Source organism: Lepidochelys olivacea (genome assembly GCF_965140295.1).
Source record: "Lepidochelys olivacea isolate rLepOli2 genome assembly, chromosome: 1".
Taxonomy (NCBI): domain Eukaryota; kingdom Metazoa; phylum Chordata; order Testudines; family Cheloniidae; genus Lepidochelys; species Lepidochelys olivacea.
Window position 1 is genome coordinate 138732791 of NC_140411.1, and position 19624 is coordinate 138752414.

A 19624-nucleotide genomic window follows, 5' to 3' on the forward strand; every position below is an offset into this window, starting at 1 on the left:
CCGGAGCGGGCCGCTTCAAGTCACGCGGGGCAAGAGCAGCCAATCGGAAGCCTCGGTTCCGTTCAGCCTTGGAACGCTGAGAGGGGAAGGGGGCGGAACGTGGCGTCCCTGGCGTTCTGAGGCGCTCAGTGCCCGGACTTCCCTTTAACCCCTTCCTCGCACTAGCGCTGGGGTTCCTCGTGCGAACGCGGGAGCACTCACCCCCGTGGCCTGCGCTCGCAGGGGTGGGTGTTTTCGGGGGGGGGGGGGGTCCTGTGATCTCCCCCGGGTTTCTGAGCCGGCCGCTGGGTGCCTCTTCAAGCTTTTCTCTGCAGCGGGGAGGGCTAGAAGCTTACTCGTCTAGATAGCTGGGATTCTCACGCACTCACCTGACTCCGGGAGGTGGGGCTCTAAGAATTCCACCATGAATGGCAAGACTCATGATAAAATTCCAAGGGATACCAAACTAATGTGTGTTTCTGATGTCCCACAGCACTCGCCCTGGAGTCAGCTGCTACCAACCAGTCCACACCGCTACTGCCACCACCACCACCACCCATGGCAAGGATCACTACTGCTCCTTGCCAAGAGTGCTGACCTGTGGAGTCCCTCAGGGCTCAGTCCTGTTCTTATTCAAATATTTATGTGCAAATCTTTGATCGAGATGACCTCCTGAGGTCCCTTCCAACCCAGATATTCTATGATTCTGTGACACAGGCTGCAATGCCAATATGCGTCTGACCTGCAGATATCTGTATCCTACCAGCAGAAGACACCATTGGGTCACAGATAGCATAGTGCTTGGCTGAATGAAAACTAGCTGTCTCAAATTCAGGATCAGGGGGTAGTCGTGTTAGTCTGTATCCACAAAAAAAACCAAGGAGTCCGGTGACACCTTAAAGACTCTTTTCAGAGTAGCAGACATGTTAGTTTGTATTCGCAAAAAGAAAAGGAGGACTTGTGGCGCCTTAGAGACTAGCCAATTTATTTGAACATAAGCTTTCGTGAGCTACAGCTCACTTCATTGGATGCATTCAGTGGAAAATATAGTGGGGAGATTTGTATACATAGAGAACATGAAACAATGGGTGTTACCATACACACTGTAACAAGAGTGATCAGGTAAGGTGAGCTATTACCAGCAAGGGCGGGGGGGGGGGGGGGAGAGGGGAAACTTTTGTAGTGATAATCAAGGTGGGCCATTTCCAGTAGTTGACAAGAACATCTGAGAAACAGGCGGCGGGGGGAAGAAATAAACATGGGGAAATAGTTTTACTTTGTGTAATGACCCATCCACTCCCAGTCTCTATTCAAGCCTAAGTTAATTGTATCCAATTTGCAAATTAATTCCAATTCAGCAGTCTCTTGTTGGAGTCTGTTTCTGAAGTCTTTTTGTTGAAGAATAGCCACTTTTAGGTCAGAAATCGAGTGACCAGAGAGATTTCTCTGACTGGTTTATGAATGTTATAATTCTTGACATCTGATTTGTGTCCATTTATTCTTTTACATAGAGACTGTCTAGTTTGACCAATGTACATGGCAGAGGGGCATTGCTGGCACATGATGGCATATATCACATTGGTAGATGTGCAGGTGAACGAGCTTCTGCTAGTGTTGGTGATGTGATTAGGCCCTATGATGGTGTCCCCTGAATAGATATGTGGACACAGTTGGCAACGGGCTTTGTTGCAAGGATATGTTCCTGGGTTAGTGGTTCTGTGGTGTGGTGTGTGGTTGCTGGTGAGTATTTGCTTCAGGCTGGGGGGCTGTCTGTAAGCAAGGGCTGGCCTGTCTCCCAAGATTTGTGAGAGCGATGGGTCGTCCTTCAGGATAGGTTGTAGATCCTTGATGATGCGTTGGAGAGGTTTTAGTTGGGGGCTGAAGGTGATGGCTAGTGGCTTTCTATTATTTGTTGGGCCTGTCCTTTAGTAGGTGACTTCTGGGTACTCTTCTGGCTCTGTCAATCTGGCTCCGTCAATCTCTCTCCTACTGGTAACAGCTCATCTTAAGTGATCACTCTCCTTACAGTGTGCATGATAAACACCCATTTTTTTTCATGTTCTGCGTCTATATAAATCTCCTCACTGTATTTTCCACTGAATGCATCCGATGAAGTGAGCTGTAGCTCACGAAAGCTTATGCTCAAATAAATTGGTTAGTCTCTAAGGTGCCACAAGTACTCCTTTTCTTAAAGACTCTGTTCGTCTTTAAGGTGCCATCGGACTCCTTATTGTTTAAATTCAGGAAAGAGCAAAGTAATTCCAGTAAAAGGAGGTAATCACTTAAAGGTTCTATTCAGCATCAACCTCTCTGGCATTGTTGGTATGCAGCCTTGGGATCATGCTGATCCTGGAGAATCACCAGTTATCAAGAAAACTCATAATCCTTTTAAGATGCTGATTGGTCACAGCAGTTTATATGTTTGTCACTTGTTGTCTGGAGTACTGCAGTTCTTTCCATCTCAGCCTGAGAAAATTCACAATGACTCCTGGGCAACACCAGATCCAAAAGATGCCACTTAGGGGTCTGACACTGAGTTACAAAACCTTCAGTGGGATAGGCCCACATTCTCTCAGAGACATCTTTTTATTCAGGAACCTGCCTTAGCAGCTATGATCTTTGGGCCCACTATATTTATCTGACAGGTTTCAGAGTAGCAGCCATATTAGTCTGTATCCGCAAAAAGAACAGGAGTATTTGTGGCACCTTAGAGGCTAACAAATTTATTAGAACATACGCTTTCGTAGGCAACAGCCCACTTGATCGGATGCATAGAATGGAACATATAGTAAGAAGATACATATTCAGATAAGGTGGAAGTTGTCGTACAAAACGTAAGAGGCTAATTAATTAAGATGAGCTATTAGGAGGAGAAAAACACTTTTGTAGTGATAATCAAGATGGCCCATTTAGACAGTTGACAAGAAGGTGTGAGGATACTTAACATGGGGAAATAGATTCAATATGTGTAATGACCCAACCACTCCCAGTCTCTATTCAAACCCAAGTTAATGGCATCTAGTTTGCATATTAATTCAAGCTCAGCAGTTTCTTGTTGGAATCTGTCTTTGAAGCTTTTCTGTTGCAGAATTGCCACCCTTATGTCTCGTTCACCTGCATATCTACCAATGTGATATATGCCATCATGTGCCAGCAATGCCCCTCGGCCATGTACATTGGCCAAATCGGACAGTCTGTACGCCAGTGGTTCCCAAACTTGTTCTGCCGCTTGTGCAGGGAAAGCCCCTACCGGGCCGGGCCAGTTTGTTTACCTGCCGCAAAGGAAATAAAGTCACTATCGTTTAAAAAACATATATTCTTTATTAATTGATTATAAAAATAGGGAGATAACTCACAAGGTAGCCCGGGTGGGTTGTAGGAGGAGGGAAGGAAAAGGCCACTTCAAAACTTGTTGAATGACAGCCTTCTGTTGCTTGGGCTGTCCACTGGGGTGGAGTGGTTGGGTGCCCGGAGCCTCACCCCGGTGTTCTTGGGGGTCTGGGTGAGGAGACTATGGAACTAGGGGAGGAGGGAGGGCGGTTAAACAGCGGCTGCAGCGGCAATCTGTGATCCTGCTGCCGTTCATGAACCTCCAGCCGATGCCAGAGAATGTCCGTTTGATCCCGCAGAAGCCCCAGTGTTGCATCAAGCCTCCTCTGATCCTCCTGCCACAACCTCTCCTCACGTTCATCAGCCACTTTCCTGTACTCTGCTATTGTGTCCCTCCACACATTCTGCTGAGCTCTGTAAGTGCCAGACGACTGCATGAGCTCAGAGAACATTTCATCGCGCGTGCGTTTTTTTCGCTGCCTTATCTGAGATAGCCTTTAGGTTGGAGGAGGGAGGCTTGAAACATTTGCAGCTGCTGGAGGGAAAAAAGGGGAGTGAAGTATTTAAAAAGATACATTTTACAGAACAATGGCTATACTTTTTCACGGTGAACAACACTATTCACATTACATAGGACGTGATTTTAGTACAAGGTCGCATTTTGCATCTTATATTGAGTGCCTGAGGCTTTGGTGTTCGAGATCATACATGCAGTGCTGGGCAACAGAATTTGGCTTGCAGGCGGCCATGGTAAGCCATAGTCTTCTGGCTTCTGCAACCTTCATAACAGCAGCACCCTCCTCTCCCATACCAAGCAAAGCATGTTGAGTTGGCAATTTAGTGCTGCAGTTTTCCTGTTAACATGCAGCAGCAGAAACCAAACTAACCCCCCAACCCCGCATCCAATTCTCTGGGATGATTGCTTTACCCCTCACCCCACTGTGTGGCTGGTATCAGGGAAGATCCCTGCTAGCCAAACGTGAACAGCTCAGCGCCAATGCTCTCCCCCGCCCCCGCCCCCCATCTCGTGGCTAACTGCGGGGAGGATTTCTTTTTCAGCCATAGGCAAACAGCCCAGAAGGAACGGCCACCTCTGAATGTCCCCTTAATTAAATTCCCATATTTCAACCAGGTTACCATGAATGATATCACTCTCCTGGGGATAACACAGAGAGATAAAGAATGGATGTTGCTTGAATGCCAGCAAACACCGGGACCATACGCTGCCAGGCTTTGTCATGCGATGATACCAGATTACTTGCCTCTAGCATGGCGTGGTAAAATGTCCTACCATGGAGGACGGAATAAGGCTGCTCTCCCCAGAAACCTGTTGCAAAGGCTTTTAGAGTACCTCCAGACAGCTTCATGGACATGTCCCTGGAGGATTTCTGCTCCATCCCCAGACACGTTAACAGACTTTTCCAGTAGCTGTACTGGCCACGAATGCATCCCAAGTCCTCAGGGCTACTTAATCATTAAAAAACGCTTGCTTTTATAACATGTATTATATTTTAAAAGGTACACTCATCAGAGTTCCCTTCTCCGGCTTGGTTGGGTTGGGAGGGTATTTCAGTCAGGATGATAAAAAGATCCTGGCCGTCAGGAAGAACGGTGTGCTTTGTGCTTTCCTCTAGCTCGTCCTCCTCCTCCTCCTCATCTTCCCGGTCTGCAAAATCCTGAGGCATGGTGGAGAGTATCCCATCATCGGAGTCCATGGACAAGGGTGGGGTAGCGGTGGCGGCCCCCCCTAGAATTGCTTGCAGCTCAGCGTAGAAGCAGCATGTTTGGAGCTCTGTCCCAGAGCGTCCGTTGGATTCTTTTGTTTTCTAGTACACTTGTCCGAGCTCCTTAAGTTTCATGCGGCACTGTGTTGCGTCCCTGCTGTAGCCTCTGTCCCTCATGGCCTCAGAGATTTTTTGAAATGTTTTATCATTTCGTCTTTTGGAATGTAGTTCTGATAACACGGATTCCTCTCCCCATACAGCGATCAGATCCAGTACCTCCCGTTTGGTCCATGCTGGATCTCTTTTGCGATTCTGGGACTGCATGGTCACCTGTGCTGATGAGCTCGCCTGGCCAAACAGGAAATGAGATTCAAAAGTTCCCGGGGCTTTTCCTGTACACCTGACCAGTGCATCCAAGTTCAGAGTGCTGTCCAGAGTGGTCACAATGGTGCACTGTGGGATAGCTCCCGGAGGTCAATACCTTCAAATTGCGTCCACACTAACCCTAATTTGAAACGGCAATGTCGATTTCAGTGCTAATTCCCTCATTGGGGAAGAGTACAGAAATAGGCTTTAAGAGCCCTTTATGTCGAAAAAAATGGCTTTGTTGTGTGGATGGGTGCAGGGTTAATTCGATTTAACGCTGCTAAATCCGAAATAAACTCATAGTGTGGACCAGGCCCAAGTGATGATGTTCCTGACATCTATACTACAGCACTGTAGCAAACATGCACCAATAAAGAATCATATAAAATCAAGTGGAGTTGTGATGGGCTGTACGTACTGTCCTCAGAGTTTGGCATCAAGGAAGTTAAATTTCTTCCTTGGACTGAAGAAAGCTGATGGGCTCTGCCTTATAGAGATTGGTTTAGGCCCCAATTCTGTAAACACTTAAATGCACATGCTTGACTTTACTACTGTGAATAGTCCCACAATGGAGTATCGGGGCCTTAAATGCCAGGTATAGAACAAGATTGTTAGGTGAAGCTGAGCAGGATGTAGTAAAGAACAACCAAGAGGCATATGAGGAAAAAATAGGTTTTTTGGTCTGTGGTCATGATAGCTTTGCCTCTGCTCTGAGGTGAAGAGGGAATTGATATTTTGTGCCTCTACTCTGAAGTGAAAGGTAAACTGTTCTTGGTTTTCATTTTGTGTTTCTGGCTGGACATATTCTATAGTAATTGAGAGTGGAGATTTTTGGCATTACTGCCTGAGATGACGTTGAGAGAAGAAACTGTCCACTTTAGCAATTTTTGAAAGTGTGAGACTAATAGGTTACTGTAACACTCTAGACTGACTGGTGCTGCATTATTTCTGTAGATCAGCGGTACTCGGACTAAGGCTCGCAAGCCACAAGTGGCTCTTTAATGGGTCTCCTGCAACTTTTTGCAGGATGTGATATTAACTGTGTGATTTAATTATTAAACAACATAGTAAAAGCATCTTGATCATTAACCAATTGTAATTCATAAAATAATAATACTTGGTCAGTCATTTTGCTGTGAGAATTTGAGAGAGAGAATAAAGGAAACAATGAATTTACACTACTGTGGTTCTTTTTGGTAATGTTGATCACTAATTTGGCTCCTGAACCACTGCAGTCTGAGTCTCATTGCTGTAGATGTAGAGCCGGTCAAATACTTGACACAGCCCAACAATTGGTCAAGAAGGATAATGACATTATATCCAAACACTTGTTTTTCCTTAAAATCCCACCTGTAAATCTTCTGATTTAGTAGATAATAAAACCTCATGGACACAGACAAGATTTTACATTAGTGTAAGATTTTAAATAACCAACCAAGGGGTTAAGCAGCACAGTCCATGGATAAAATGACACATATACATAGTAAAAAAGTATTTATTTCGCTGGTTTGAAATGCCCTCTCAGAGTCCTGAAAATAAGTTAACTTTTTTCCACGCTGCAAACTCAGATCCCCGCCAGCTCCTTGCCATCCACTGTTTCTAATGCAGCTGAACTTATATATTTTTTTCAACTATGGAATTAGAGACGGAAGCTACCTATTGGGTCACCTTGTCTAGCTTCCTGCCAGTGTAGGATTGTTCCGCTCAGTGTGCTGAGACCATTCCAAAATCTGAAGGCCCAGTCCTCCAGTCCTCCCCCATGAAGACTTCAGGATCAGATCCTGATAATGTGCCTTATGTAATTTGGCCCAATATTCAGCCTACACTTTTCTTTGCTCACTTTTCTTCACTGGACCTTTTAGAGCACCCTAATAACGGCTTTGTGAGTGTTAACTTGCAGAGAGGGTACAGATCTAAACCTCCAGCTCCCTAGTCCTGGAGCTGGACCCAAACTGGACAGATTGGACACGTGTTTTTCCCCATTTGTGCATCAACAATGTTAGCACAGATCCAGGAAGGCCAATCTTACAAAATAATTATTTTTGTGATAAATCAGATTTTGAATTTAAATAACCAATATTAGACATCATCCCTTTAGAAAAATAATCCTTATAATTAATGCCATAAAATCAGTACAAAATAAATGGCAAAAACTCTAAGATGGTTCTCGCATTAAAATGTTAACGAAAGTGGTTTGTTCGTATAAATTAGGGAAAATGCTGTTAGAACAATAGATGGAGCTAGAGGAGCCTTAAAATTTACTGATCCAAGTGTGTTGTGAATCAAGGCACTGCCTGCCTAGGTTTGAATGCAGTTGTGTAAACCCAGCAGCCATGTGAAAGGACTCCGTGACAATGTGATATATTATAGTTATTTCCTTCAACTATCTAACTGAAAGTGCAAAGATTATTAAATTCATTATTACTAGTACCACATGCATTTGAGGTACCCATTGCTATAGCATCTTGGATGTCTTCTACAGAGCTTGGATTAAGAGCAAACTGTATTTCCCATCTAAAAGGATATATATATACACTGTATCATGAACTATGTAATCTTAAAGGACAGAAGTGAAAAATTTAGCCAGTTGGTTAAAAGCTAGCCTACTTTATAAAAAACGAGTACTCAATTGTAACTTTAACTAAAAATCAATAAAAAGTGAAACAAGTATTTCTTTAAAAGGATACACAGGATAATCCCAGATTGGAGATAGACTACATGGATTTAAAGGTCTTTTGATAATAGCACAGTTGTAATCCAATTAAAGAAAATATTACAGTTCATTAAATGGGTAACATCTAGTAAACAAATCTTTCATAGTTCTTATTAATTTGGTGAGCTCTGCTTTGTAATACAGTATTTATATAAAAAGAAAAAGGAGTACTTGTGGCACCTTAGAGACTAACAAATCTAAGGTGCCACAAGTCCTCCTTTTCTTTCTGCGGATACAGACTAACATGGCTGCTACTCTGAAACCAGTATTTATATAATTTCTTTTTTGCTTCAAGAATAGAGCTGGACAAATATTGCACAATTATGTTTGAACATCCATTCCAATTCTGAGTAGTGTTCACGTCAACAGGGTCCATCCCCCTTTTAATTAACTTCCTTGGGATTATTCTCAGTAGTAATGCACTGTGCTTACCAGTAAGGTTCATTCATAACAAGCAAGTAATTCTTTATCGGGAAAGAAAGAAAAGTAAAGTCCTCCATGAAATCCACTAGGGATGTTGCCATGCAGATATAATTTTCCAGGGGAGTAACTTAATTTAGGTGATGGACTCAATAGAAAACCCTAGATAGATACTTTACCCTGCAACAGTGTCCGTGGATTCAGATAACGGGTTGGGTGAATGTGATGAGAGAGAATGTGATGGGTTAATCAGTTTAGTGTTCATCACATTCTCACCTGGGCTTGTGAAATAACTGCAAATAAACCAAACATTAGAATTAGAGTCTTCATAAAGAAAGAATCACCACTGTAACCAAGCACACTCCAGGCCAGGAAACTAGATGAAACACTTCCTGATCTATTGCTATCTTGTCACCCAACCTTAGATTATTTCTCAACAACCAAATATCACATTTTTAAAAAAATCTAACAATGTAGAATCAGGGAGTCATTGCCCATCCAATTATAAACATTTTAAAGTATGTTAGATTTGGCTCTTCAGAAACCTGGCAGCACTTGCTGTTCTGCAGAGATCAATGCTCTCAGCCCCTGAGAAGCAGAGGGCATCTTGCATTGCTTTCCAAGGAAAAATGCTGGCACGGTCTGGAAGAAAGAGACTCCAGGTTTCCGCTGCTAGAGGGAGGGGTCATCCCAAGGAAGGGCCTTTAAAAATTAGGGGCATTGTAAAATATGGTGAGAATATAAAAAAAGGGTATTGGGAGATGGGATGCCAAGTGCTGACACCACCCATCATACTTAACTGACTGGGAACAGTTTCCTTTTAAATTTAATGTAAACCAGATTTTTTTCCTCCGAGTTAAAACCTCTTGTTGATGTTTTCTGTAACTATTGATATGGGAGGCTGACAGAGGGAAAATGGATGACAGGACATCATTTGTACATCCTGGTTTGTTGATCATTCAGTGTAGAATAGATTATGTAAGTAGCATAGATTTATGTACCTTGTTACCCACTTGTAGTTACACATGTGGTAATTCCCAGCTAGAATCCAAAATCTATATGATTACCAGGTGATAGCCTCTATCATGTTTTGCAGTTGAAAGACGAGTCCCATTGCCTGGAGAAGGTAACTCAAACCCGCTCCGGCAGGTTTGATTCTCCTTTTGTTTACACTAATGTAGCCACCTCAGTGTAATTACTGATTTAAACAAAGTTCCTCTTGATTTACACCAGTGGAAGAAGGAAGAGAAGCAGATCTTTTGCATGAGAACACCATCATTTTAATTTTCTTGTTTGAAAGGGATGGACAAATAGGCTGCTAGTCTAATTCATGCATCCTTACATTCAGATGCTATTCAGCTTTCTGAATCAGACTAATATCCACATACAATAGTAGCCTTGAATGACCATCTCTGCTGCCACAGTATCTCCCTGTCCATTCCTCTCTCTAGTCTTCAAGGTATTTTGTACTGGACAGTGGCTCTGGACAGCTCCTTCAGGGGAGGTTGTGGAATGTGAGTAGGCCTGCATTGATGGTGGTAGTCAGTATTAATTTAGGTGAGGTGAGGAATCCTCACAAGTCTGAGGTGGAGGAGATGATGCACAGACCGTGCCCATCCTGCCCCTCATGTTCTTCTACTTGCAAATCCCAAACTCTGCATAGTCTGCAGAATGGGCCGGGGAACGAATACTACAGAGCTGGAGATCCACAAGTGGAGAGGGCATGAGGAACAGGGATAGATACTGCAATATTGTTTAAAAAACAATCATCTTTTAATGATCTCTCAGCTTTCTATTGCATATTCCATGTGCTGCAGGCCCTTCTACAAGTATACAAAGTATGGATTGTTTTGAAATAAGTAGGTTATTTATACTTACCAGATTTGGTTGGAGTTCTTCATTGTCATCTCCCCACGTAGGCAGAACACATGCTTCTGTCCCTCCAGAATTTAGGTAAATTTTTCATGAGCGGACAATACTTTTCAGACTGTTTCAAAGGTGGGAGATGCATCAGTGTTGAAACTTTATTATGTTTCTCATTCAGTCCAAGAAAAACACATGGAAGATGTGAAAGGGTTAGTCAGTAATTACTGGTGTTCTAATCAAACTTCATATTGGCTTTATGAGGAATTAGCCATTATTATTTAAACGTATTGAATCTTAATGTACATATTAATGTATAGAGGAGAACTGAAAAGGCCAGAATCCAGATGTAGACAGTTCTGATTATGTAAAAATGATGACATATTATAACAGGAAAGTTTAGAATTCTTACTCTGGTTATGAGATCTGTAGATCAGGGTCCATATGTTTGAAAAGCAATGCAGGCTGAACACAGTAGTAAAAGGCATGTCAAATTTCAAACAGAGATGTTCCTCTGTTCAAGCAACCTTTTTGCAGTGGAGGTCTTTTAGTCATAGGAAGAGCTAACGACATCAATCAAAATACAGATCTGCCATCAGTTTTACATGCCTCATTTAAGTCTTCTGCATTGTTATACTAAATCTCTATTATGAAATCTGTAAAGCATTTTATAATATATTGGTATGAAAGTTGATATATAAAAAGCATTTATTTTTATGGTACATTAAAGATTTCAAAATGGATCATTTCCAGTATCTGTCAAATAAAATATCCTCAAAGGGTTTTTATAAATCCTCATCAAACTCTTGTCATTACATATCTGCTTGTGTTTCCATCTGCAACAAAGGATCCCGTCAGTGTTTTCCTTTTAGTCCTTGTTTTCCACATGGAGGATTTATGGTCTTTGCCATGGTGTTTGCAACATCCGGACCGTCTTGTGGCTGTAATAATCAAGAACCTCCCACAGAACTGGCATTTGCAGTGTTATGCTTAAACTTTTCAGCTTTTCCACATGCTGCTGTTATGTGGCATGTTATGAATATTGGGAACATGCTCCAGTTTTGTTTTCTCACTATTCGTGTAGGATAGCAGTATGGAAAAGGACAGCTTCCAGCAGCACAAACACTGACACAGGACCTTGGTGGCAGAAGATCTGCCCGTGCAGGAATTTACTGTTGAAGAAATAAGCTGCCGTCTCCCTTGTGCTGGAAGGACAGGAGTGAGCCAGCACCGTTCAAAAAGTAGGCTGTGGTGACCAGGGATGTAGGAGGATGGATGTACTGATTCAGTGCATCTTCCATCTGCAGGGTTCCCATTAAATCTACCCTTCTACACCATAGAAACCCAAGGGAGGGCAGTGCTGGAACATGGTGTCCTTTCAGGTAAATCTCCATCAAGCCATCAGGGGCCTAGCAGGTTTAGGGATTTTTTGAATTCCTGCATCAGCTGTAGGGAATCTGGCCAACTGTATACATGAGAGACAAGAAAAGCTTTGCTAATGACATCATGAATAGGTCGGAATATGAATAAGAGGCTGCTCGGCAGCTCTCCAACACCACTTTCTACAAGCCATTACCCTCTGATCCCACTGGGGGTTACCAAAAGAAAATACACCATTTGCTCAAGAAACTCTCTGAAAAAGCACAAGAACAAATCCACACAGACACACCCCTACAACCCCGACGTGGGGTATTCTATCTGCTACCCAGGTTCCAATAAACCTGGAAATCCTGGACAGCCCATCACCTCAGGCATTGGCACCCTGACAGCAGGATTGTCTAGCTATGTAGACTCCCTCCTTAGGCCCTACGCTACCAGCACTCCCAGCTATCTCCGAGACACCACTGACTTCCTGAGGAAACTACAATCCATCGGTGATCTTCCTGAAAACACCATCCTGGCCACTATGGATGTAGAAGCCCTCTACACCAACATTCCACACAAAGATGAACCACAAGCCGTCAGGAACAGTATCCCCGATAATGTCACGGCAAACCTGGTGGCTGAACTTTGTGACTTTGTCCTCACCCATAACTATTTCTCATTTGGGGACAATGTATACCTTCAAATCAGCGGCACTGCTGTGGGTACCCAGATGGCCTCACAGTATGCCAACATTTTTATGGCTGACTTAGAACAACGCTTCCTCAGCTCTCGTCCCCTAATGCCCCTACTCTACTTGCGCTACATTGATGACATCTTCATCATTTGGACCCATGGAAAAGAAGCCCTTGAGGAATTCCACCATGATTTCAACAATTTCCATCCCACCATCAACCTCAGCCTGGACCAGTCCACATAAGAGATCCACTTCCTGGACACTATGGTGCTAATAAGCAATGCTCACAAACACCACCCTATACCGGAAACCTACTGACCGCTATGCCTACCTACATGCCTCCAGCTTTCATGCAGACCACACCACACGATCCATTGTCTACAGCCAAGCTCTTCGATACAACCGCATTTGCTCCAACCCCTCAGACAGAGACAAACACCTACAAGATCTCTATCAAGAGTTCTCACAACTACAATACCCACCTGCTGAAGTGAAGAAACAGATTGACAGAGCCAGAAGAGTACCCAGAAGTCACCTACTACAGGACAGGCCCAACAAAGAAAATAACAGAAAGCCACTAGCCATCACTTTCAGCCCCCAACTAAAACCTCTCCAATGCATCATCAAGGATCTACAACCTATCCTGAAGGATGACCCATCACTCTCACAGATCTTGGGAGACAGGCCAGTCCTTGCTTACACACAGCCCCCCAACCTGAAACAAATACTCACCAGCAACCACACACCACACAACAGAACCACTAACCCAGGAACCTATCCTTGCAACAAAGCCCGTTGCCAACTGAGCCCACATATCTATTCAGCGGACACCATCACAGGGCCTAATCACATCAGCCACACTATCAGAGGCTCGTTCACCTGCACATCTACCAATGTGATATATGCCATCATGTGCCAGCAATGCCCCTCTGCCATGTACATTGGTCAAACTGGACAGACTCTACGTAAAAGAGTAAATGGACACAAATCAGATGTCAAGAATTATAACATTGAAAAACCAGTTGGAGATCACTTCAATCTCTTTGGTCACTCCATTACAGACCTAGAAGTTGCAATTCTTCAACAAAAAAACTTCAAAACCAGACTCCAATGAGAGACTGCTGAATTGGAATTAATTTGCAAACTGGATACAATTAACTTAGGCTTGAATAGAGACTGGGAGTGGATGGGTCATTACACAAAGTAAATCTATTTCCCCATGTTTATTTCTCCCCACCCCCCCCGCCCGCCGCCTGTTTCTCAGATGTTCTTGTCAACTACTGGAAATGGCCCACCTTGACTATCACTACAAAAGGTTCCCCTTTTGTAGCTCACAGCTCAAATAGCTCACCTTACCTGATCACTCTCCTTACAGTGTGTATGGTAACACCCATTGTTTCATGTTCTCTATGTATATAAATCTCCTCACTGTATTTTCCACTGAATGCATCCGATGAAGTGAGCTGTAGCTCACGAAAGCTTGTGCTCAAATAAATTTGTTAGTCTCTAAGGTGCCACAAGTACTCCTTTTCTTTTTGCTAATGTTAACTTTGATACTATGTATTATGAAGGAATGGGGACGGGGGACAAGAAGGCAGCCCTGATCCTGCAAAGACTCATGCAGGTGCTTAAGTCTGTACACTGGCAGTAGTCCTATGGAAGTCAATGGAATGACTCAGAACTGGTAAAATAAAGCACATGCCTAAGTCTTTGCAGGATCATGGCCTTCATTTTTGTATTATTTTGTTTTTTAAGAGTATCATTCCTTGGGATTACATCATAGCAAACCTAATGTTAACAATGCCTCTTCCTTGTCAGTTGGGTATAGAATTGTATTGCCTGATTTTTTAAAAAATTGTTTAACTGTGCAAACAATGCTATACTAACAAAGTTTTGTGCATGTAGGCCCTGGCCCAAAATGGGAGGCAGCGTGGTGTTCAGGAAGTGCAGTTTCTCCAACAGCTCCATGACATATTGGGGAAATGTACAAGCTGCAATAACTATTGGACCAGTGCTGCCTAATCTGCCAGCAAGTCCAACTGAGGGGCTATGTCCATCCCTGGATTTTGAGCAAAGTGGAGGGGTGGCATTCTTCTACCCCCTTGAGGAACCTGCAGAAGGGGCCAGGACAACCTGTCCGATAATGAATAGGTGTATGAACTTGAAGTCTATCAGGGAGAAGAGAGTATGCCAGGAGAATCCACAAGTACACCAGCAATAGCCAGATGATAGAGGGTCTGGGAGTAACTGTTCAGAACATTTGTCTAGGGCCAAATCCAGTATCCCTTACTCAGATAAAAATCCCACTAAAGCAGTGGTGGTGGAACACTTTTAATAGTGGGGGTGCTGAAAGCAAGCCCCTTTACCACTATCCACTCCACCCCACCCCACCCCCAGGGCTGAGGCCGGGACTCCGGGCGTGAGGGGACAGCAGCCGGGATCCCGGGCACAGAGCTGGCAGCCCGAGGGTGCTGCAGCACCTCCCGCAACACTAGTTCCCGTGCCTATGCACTAAAGTTAATGGGAAATTTGCCCAATGACTGAGTAAATACTGCAGGATTTGGCCCTTGTCTTTTTAGAGAAATCCAAATGTTAAGCCTGTACAAATCCAGAAAATAATGCTCAGCCCACACATTACAAAGATTTGTTTCTGTTCCTTATGTCATGTCCGGCAGTCCAGTTTTGTTTCCACTGTTCCTCCTGGGCTTCTATCTTCTCAAAATAGCATATGGAAACATAACATTTAGAACTGGAAAAGATCTGTTAGGTTATTTAATCCATCCCACTGCCAGTGTAGGGTTGTTCCTGACAGTATTTTCTCCAGGCTTGTCCAGTCCAGGTTTAAGTGACTCATATGATTGGGCTTCCCAGCCTTTTCCCATGCTTGGCCCTGCGTAACGCTCCATTGCTCAGGTCTTATGTGGGTGAAATGAATTCCAGCCTTCAGAAGATACCCTCTATTTCCATAGCATCACAGCCTAAGAGTAAAACAAGCCCTCAACATAATTTGCCTTCCCAAAAAATCTCTGGGGGTATTTTGGTATTTGTGTGAGTGCCACCACAGTGGGGTACCAACACACCACAGCAGGAGCCAACCCCCCCCCCTGCCCCCCAAAACTGAAACCCATCACCGGTGTGGGAAATGAAATCCTTTATTCAAACTACTGTGACAACCAGATTTACCAAGTGTCTTTACTCCAAGCTAGGTGTGGACTGGGATCAGTTCCAGTGGGGACAAACCCAACAAAGCCATAGCTTGACCCTTTTGTGGGGTGGGTTTGTTTGCTTTTGTTTGGTATACATTTGTTTGAGATGACATAGGATAATAAACAGCTTGAATAACTGAAGTATTTATTTTCTTATATACATTTAAATATGGCACATCTGACAGTAGTTGTATGATAAACTCAAAATGATAATCAAAGCTGGACAGTAGATCAAATCATTCAGTGCTGAACATATTAGAAGCCAAATTCTGTACACTGAAGCTCTGAAGAATGTTTCACCAAAGAGATGCACTAGCTAAGAATTCAGAGACTATTTAGTTCAAATTCCTGAACTGCTGGACGGTGACGTTCACTCTACTACACATATACCAGTCTCATCCTCCACATAACAGTGTTGAGTTGGCTCCTTCCACTCTTCCTTTCCTACAGCTGGTAATCTTTCTACTGTAGTTATCCATTAGAAGACAGCTATCAATGACCCAGAGGGTCCACTAATAGTTAGTGATTAATCTAATAAATAAATGCAGACTGGATTCATTCTTCTGCGATTAATGTGGAAGATGTCCCATGTTTACTAATGATTTAAAAGTCAGTGACAGCTACTTTGCAAAGCAGTGTGTTTCTGGGAGAGAGAGGGGGAAAGCTAGATCAAGGATTTTCTTTGCTTTGTGACCCATGAGAGCTTCTCTTCTCCTTTGGACAACGACAATGCTTTGTACACACTGGCTTTGCAGTTGAACATGTTCTGGGTTGGAATGGGCACTTGTCCTCACAGCTGTTTAATAAAGAGAGAGAGAGAGGGGGGCATGATAATGTGATAGCTCTCCACTTGTATATCCTTCAACATTTTCAGCATCTTAGCACATTTACCCAAAATGTAATGCCCTTGCATGGGAAGAGATTGGGAAGACATGGAATGGATAGGTCCAGTAGTTTCACATAAAAGGGGAAACCTAGATAAAGAGAGGCATCTGCATGGAGGACTTCCCCTTTCACATCATTCTGCTGACATCCCTTCTCTTTAACAAGATGTCTTGCCATTGCCTGAATTTCCCAGCAGTTGCACAGTAGCAGCCCTAGAGTGCCCCCAAGTTAATGTTGCTTTAAAGAGAAAAGTAATTTCTAATCAGATTCCTAAGTGGAAACCCAGGGGCCACCAGATGGCAATGCTGAAGAGAGTAGCTGTTTCCTTGCTTCATGCCCTCTTGACCTTGAAATCCTGCAGAGTCCTCACATCATAGAGAATCCCAGGAGAGGGAGCAATACTGTGGAGCTAGCCGTCCCCCCGCCTCCTTCTGAGTCCCCTTCAGAGCAGTGAAGGAGCCACTCTAGTTCAATGTCTTTTAAATTATGTGAATGCAGTACTCCCGAATGGTGCTGAAGTGATATCTTTGCAGATGAAGCACTCTGCTTATCCACAGGACAGGACAGATTCAACACAGACAATGCAGGCTTCCCCACGCAGCTTCAAGGTACCTCAGCCCTGACCTAGAGGGTCTATCTCTAAGCATGAAAGGATAGTTAATTTCCCACCCCCATTAAGTCCTTGAGTACTCCACTGAGGTGGTGAGAAAATATGCTCATTTAATGGTAGGTATTATGTGATAATTTTTGTCACATGGACACCTGTTCGCTATGAATTATATTGAGACTGTTAACTTATTTCCCAAAGGCCACTGCACAGGAGTCAGATGGTAATGACTGTCAGTCACAAGGGACATGAACTGAATCTGAACCACCTGGAAATGAAAGGCTCCAAATCCCATCACAAACCCTCTGGGCCATACACTGCCTTCAGATAAGATAGTTAAAGAAATCGTTCCCCAGATATTAGAAACAAATATATCTCTGTGCATGAAGGGTGCTTAGAAACTACATAACAAATATTAGCAACTCCTCTTTTCACTTAAGTAGCACCTATTGTCCAAGGGTCTCAAAGTGCTTTAGCTAAACAAACCTCACACCTTCTGCAAGGAAAATATTGTAAGTATTATTTCCATTTTACTGATTTGTTAAGTGACTTGCCCTGGGTCACACAGTGAGTATCTGGTAGAGTCGAGAATACAACCCAGGGTCTTGACTTCCTGTCCTCTGGTTTCATCATTAAATGACACTATATCAATAGATTGGGACCGATTGGGACCGCAAAGAAAACTTGCAAACACGTTAAAAAACAACTACCCACCCCCAAAACTACAAAAGTGAATTGTATTTTAAAAGTTCATATGTATTGCTTAATTGAAAAGAACATGGTTTTCATGTTGCCCAGCTATGTTAAGAGGTGTGAAATTGAAAGGGAAGAAACACTTACCTGCAAGTTTCTGCATGAAATATCTTGTGTTTCTGAGAGCAGCTCTCCTGGCTCTCCCTACACAAATAGCAGCTGCAGTTCTCTTTATTTTGGAAAAAATCGGTGGGACATTTCCATCTACAGATACACTCACAATTATCTTCATCAAATTCCATATGTGGTCCACACTTAGCCAGCTCCGCAAGAGGAGGGAGTCCTGTAACAGACAAATCTTTTGGCAATAAGGTCTGTATGCCCAGATTCTGCTTTAGATTATATGATTGTATGTGTGGAAATTCCATTGAAACCACCAGGATTTATGCATGTGTACATGAAGGGGGAATCTGATCCTAAGAATTTCTATTAGGAGTTAATATGCTGGATAGGACCTCCACCAAACTGAAGAGAAGATCGGGATGATTTCCTTGCCTCTAAGGGAGCTATACTGCTAAATCACGCCTGACAAACAACCTCCCCTGGGACGCCTACAAAAAATATTTGCGAGGAGTTTTTTGATTTTTGAATACAGTAGGTACTTAAGGTATTTAAAAAACCAAACGTATCCAATACAAAGTACAAACAACATACACACAACACTGTGCTTCTCAATCAATGCACTCAGTATATTTTTTCAGAAACAAAAGTATAAACAATTCTAGCAAGGTACAGCCTAGTCTAAGTCTGTTTGCTAAGCAGTCTTCTTGGTTAATATGATGAGGGCAATGAGAAAACATTTTGTTTTAATGGTAAAAGCAGCAAATGACTGTGCTCCTCCATACCTCACCTCTTCTCTGCAAACATGCACATCCTGGCATACCAGGAGATTTATCATGGCAAAAGGTGAAGATTTTTATGAGAGCCCTTAGTAAAGTGTTGGCAGCACACCCTGGTTAAAGGTCATAGCATAGAATGTGTCATTGGAACGGTAATTTCCTGTAATTTTATAAGTAGGTCTTGGATTTAACCTATGGAATGTGAAATTTAACCTATGACTATGACCTCTGGAATCTGAGCTCTGACCTCAATGGCCAGAAAGGATATACTCATTATTTGAGGGAAGCCTCCATCGTTGTTAACTTAATACCAGAAATTAACAGCCAAACAAAATAAAAAGCAAATATAATTTAAAGATACAGAAATCTGCATAGTTTCTGGTGAAATGATCCCCATCCCCTTCCTTGGGTGATGAGCCTTGGCATATATTAATTGGTGTAGATTGTTCAATTCTCTCTTTGCTTTAGCCTCAAGGTCTTGTTTCAAATTAATTTGTCTAAGCTACTGTCAAACTGCAGCAAATGATTGTTCATTGTTGCAAATGTTTGCCTTACATCAGTAAAAGGCATAATACAGTTGTTATTATAAGTCACTCTATTTATCCTTTTGTTAGCCCATAGCACAAACGGCTAGATGTTAGGTGCAATATGAGTTTGCCTGGTGCCCCCCTCATCCCCACACTTTGGTCTTCCTGTAAAGTATCAAATACTTAGCACTGATAAAGCCAGGATACCATGCTTGATGGACTAATGATCTGATCCAGGATGACAAACCTGTGTCCCAGTAAAATTGCTTTCTTGTCTATTAATGCTAAGAGAGTATACTAGACAGGAAGAGTTTATGGAGCTATGTGGTTTTATTTTAGGTCACTGGCCTAGG

The 19624-nt window shown here is 43.0% G+C and overlaps 1 protein-coding gene and 1 long non-coding RNA gene across 2 annotated transcripts in view; both read right to left on the bottom strand.

Annotated features, from left to right (window-relative positions):
* Positions 1–3327: 3327 nt before the first annotated feature.
* LOC311528637 lies at positions 3328–10629 on the bottom strand. Its single transcript, XR_014713651.1, has 3 exons — positions 10411–10629; positions 8712–8825; positions 3328–3844 (listed from the first exon to the last, which is right to left on the bottom strand). It is a non-coding gene; the product is annotated as an uncharacterized lncRNA (long non-coding RNA).
* Positions 10630–15799: 5170 nt separating this feature from the next.
* VEGFD (vascular endothelial growth factor D) overlaps positions 15800–19624 on the bottom strand; it is a 32913-nt gene continuing 29088 nt past the window's right edge. Inside the window, exons 6-7 of the mRNA XM_084610001.1 lie at positions 17993–18188; positions 15800–16456 (exon numbers count right to left, since the gene is read on the bottom strand). Coding sequence (XP_084466127.1) covers positions 16330–16456; positions 17993–18188 — 323 coding nt within the window. The 3' untranslated portion in view covers positions 15800–16329. The remainder of the gene's footprint in view (positions 16457–17992; positions 18189–19624) is intronic.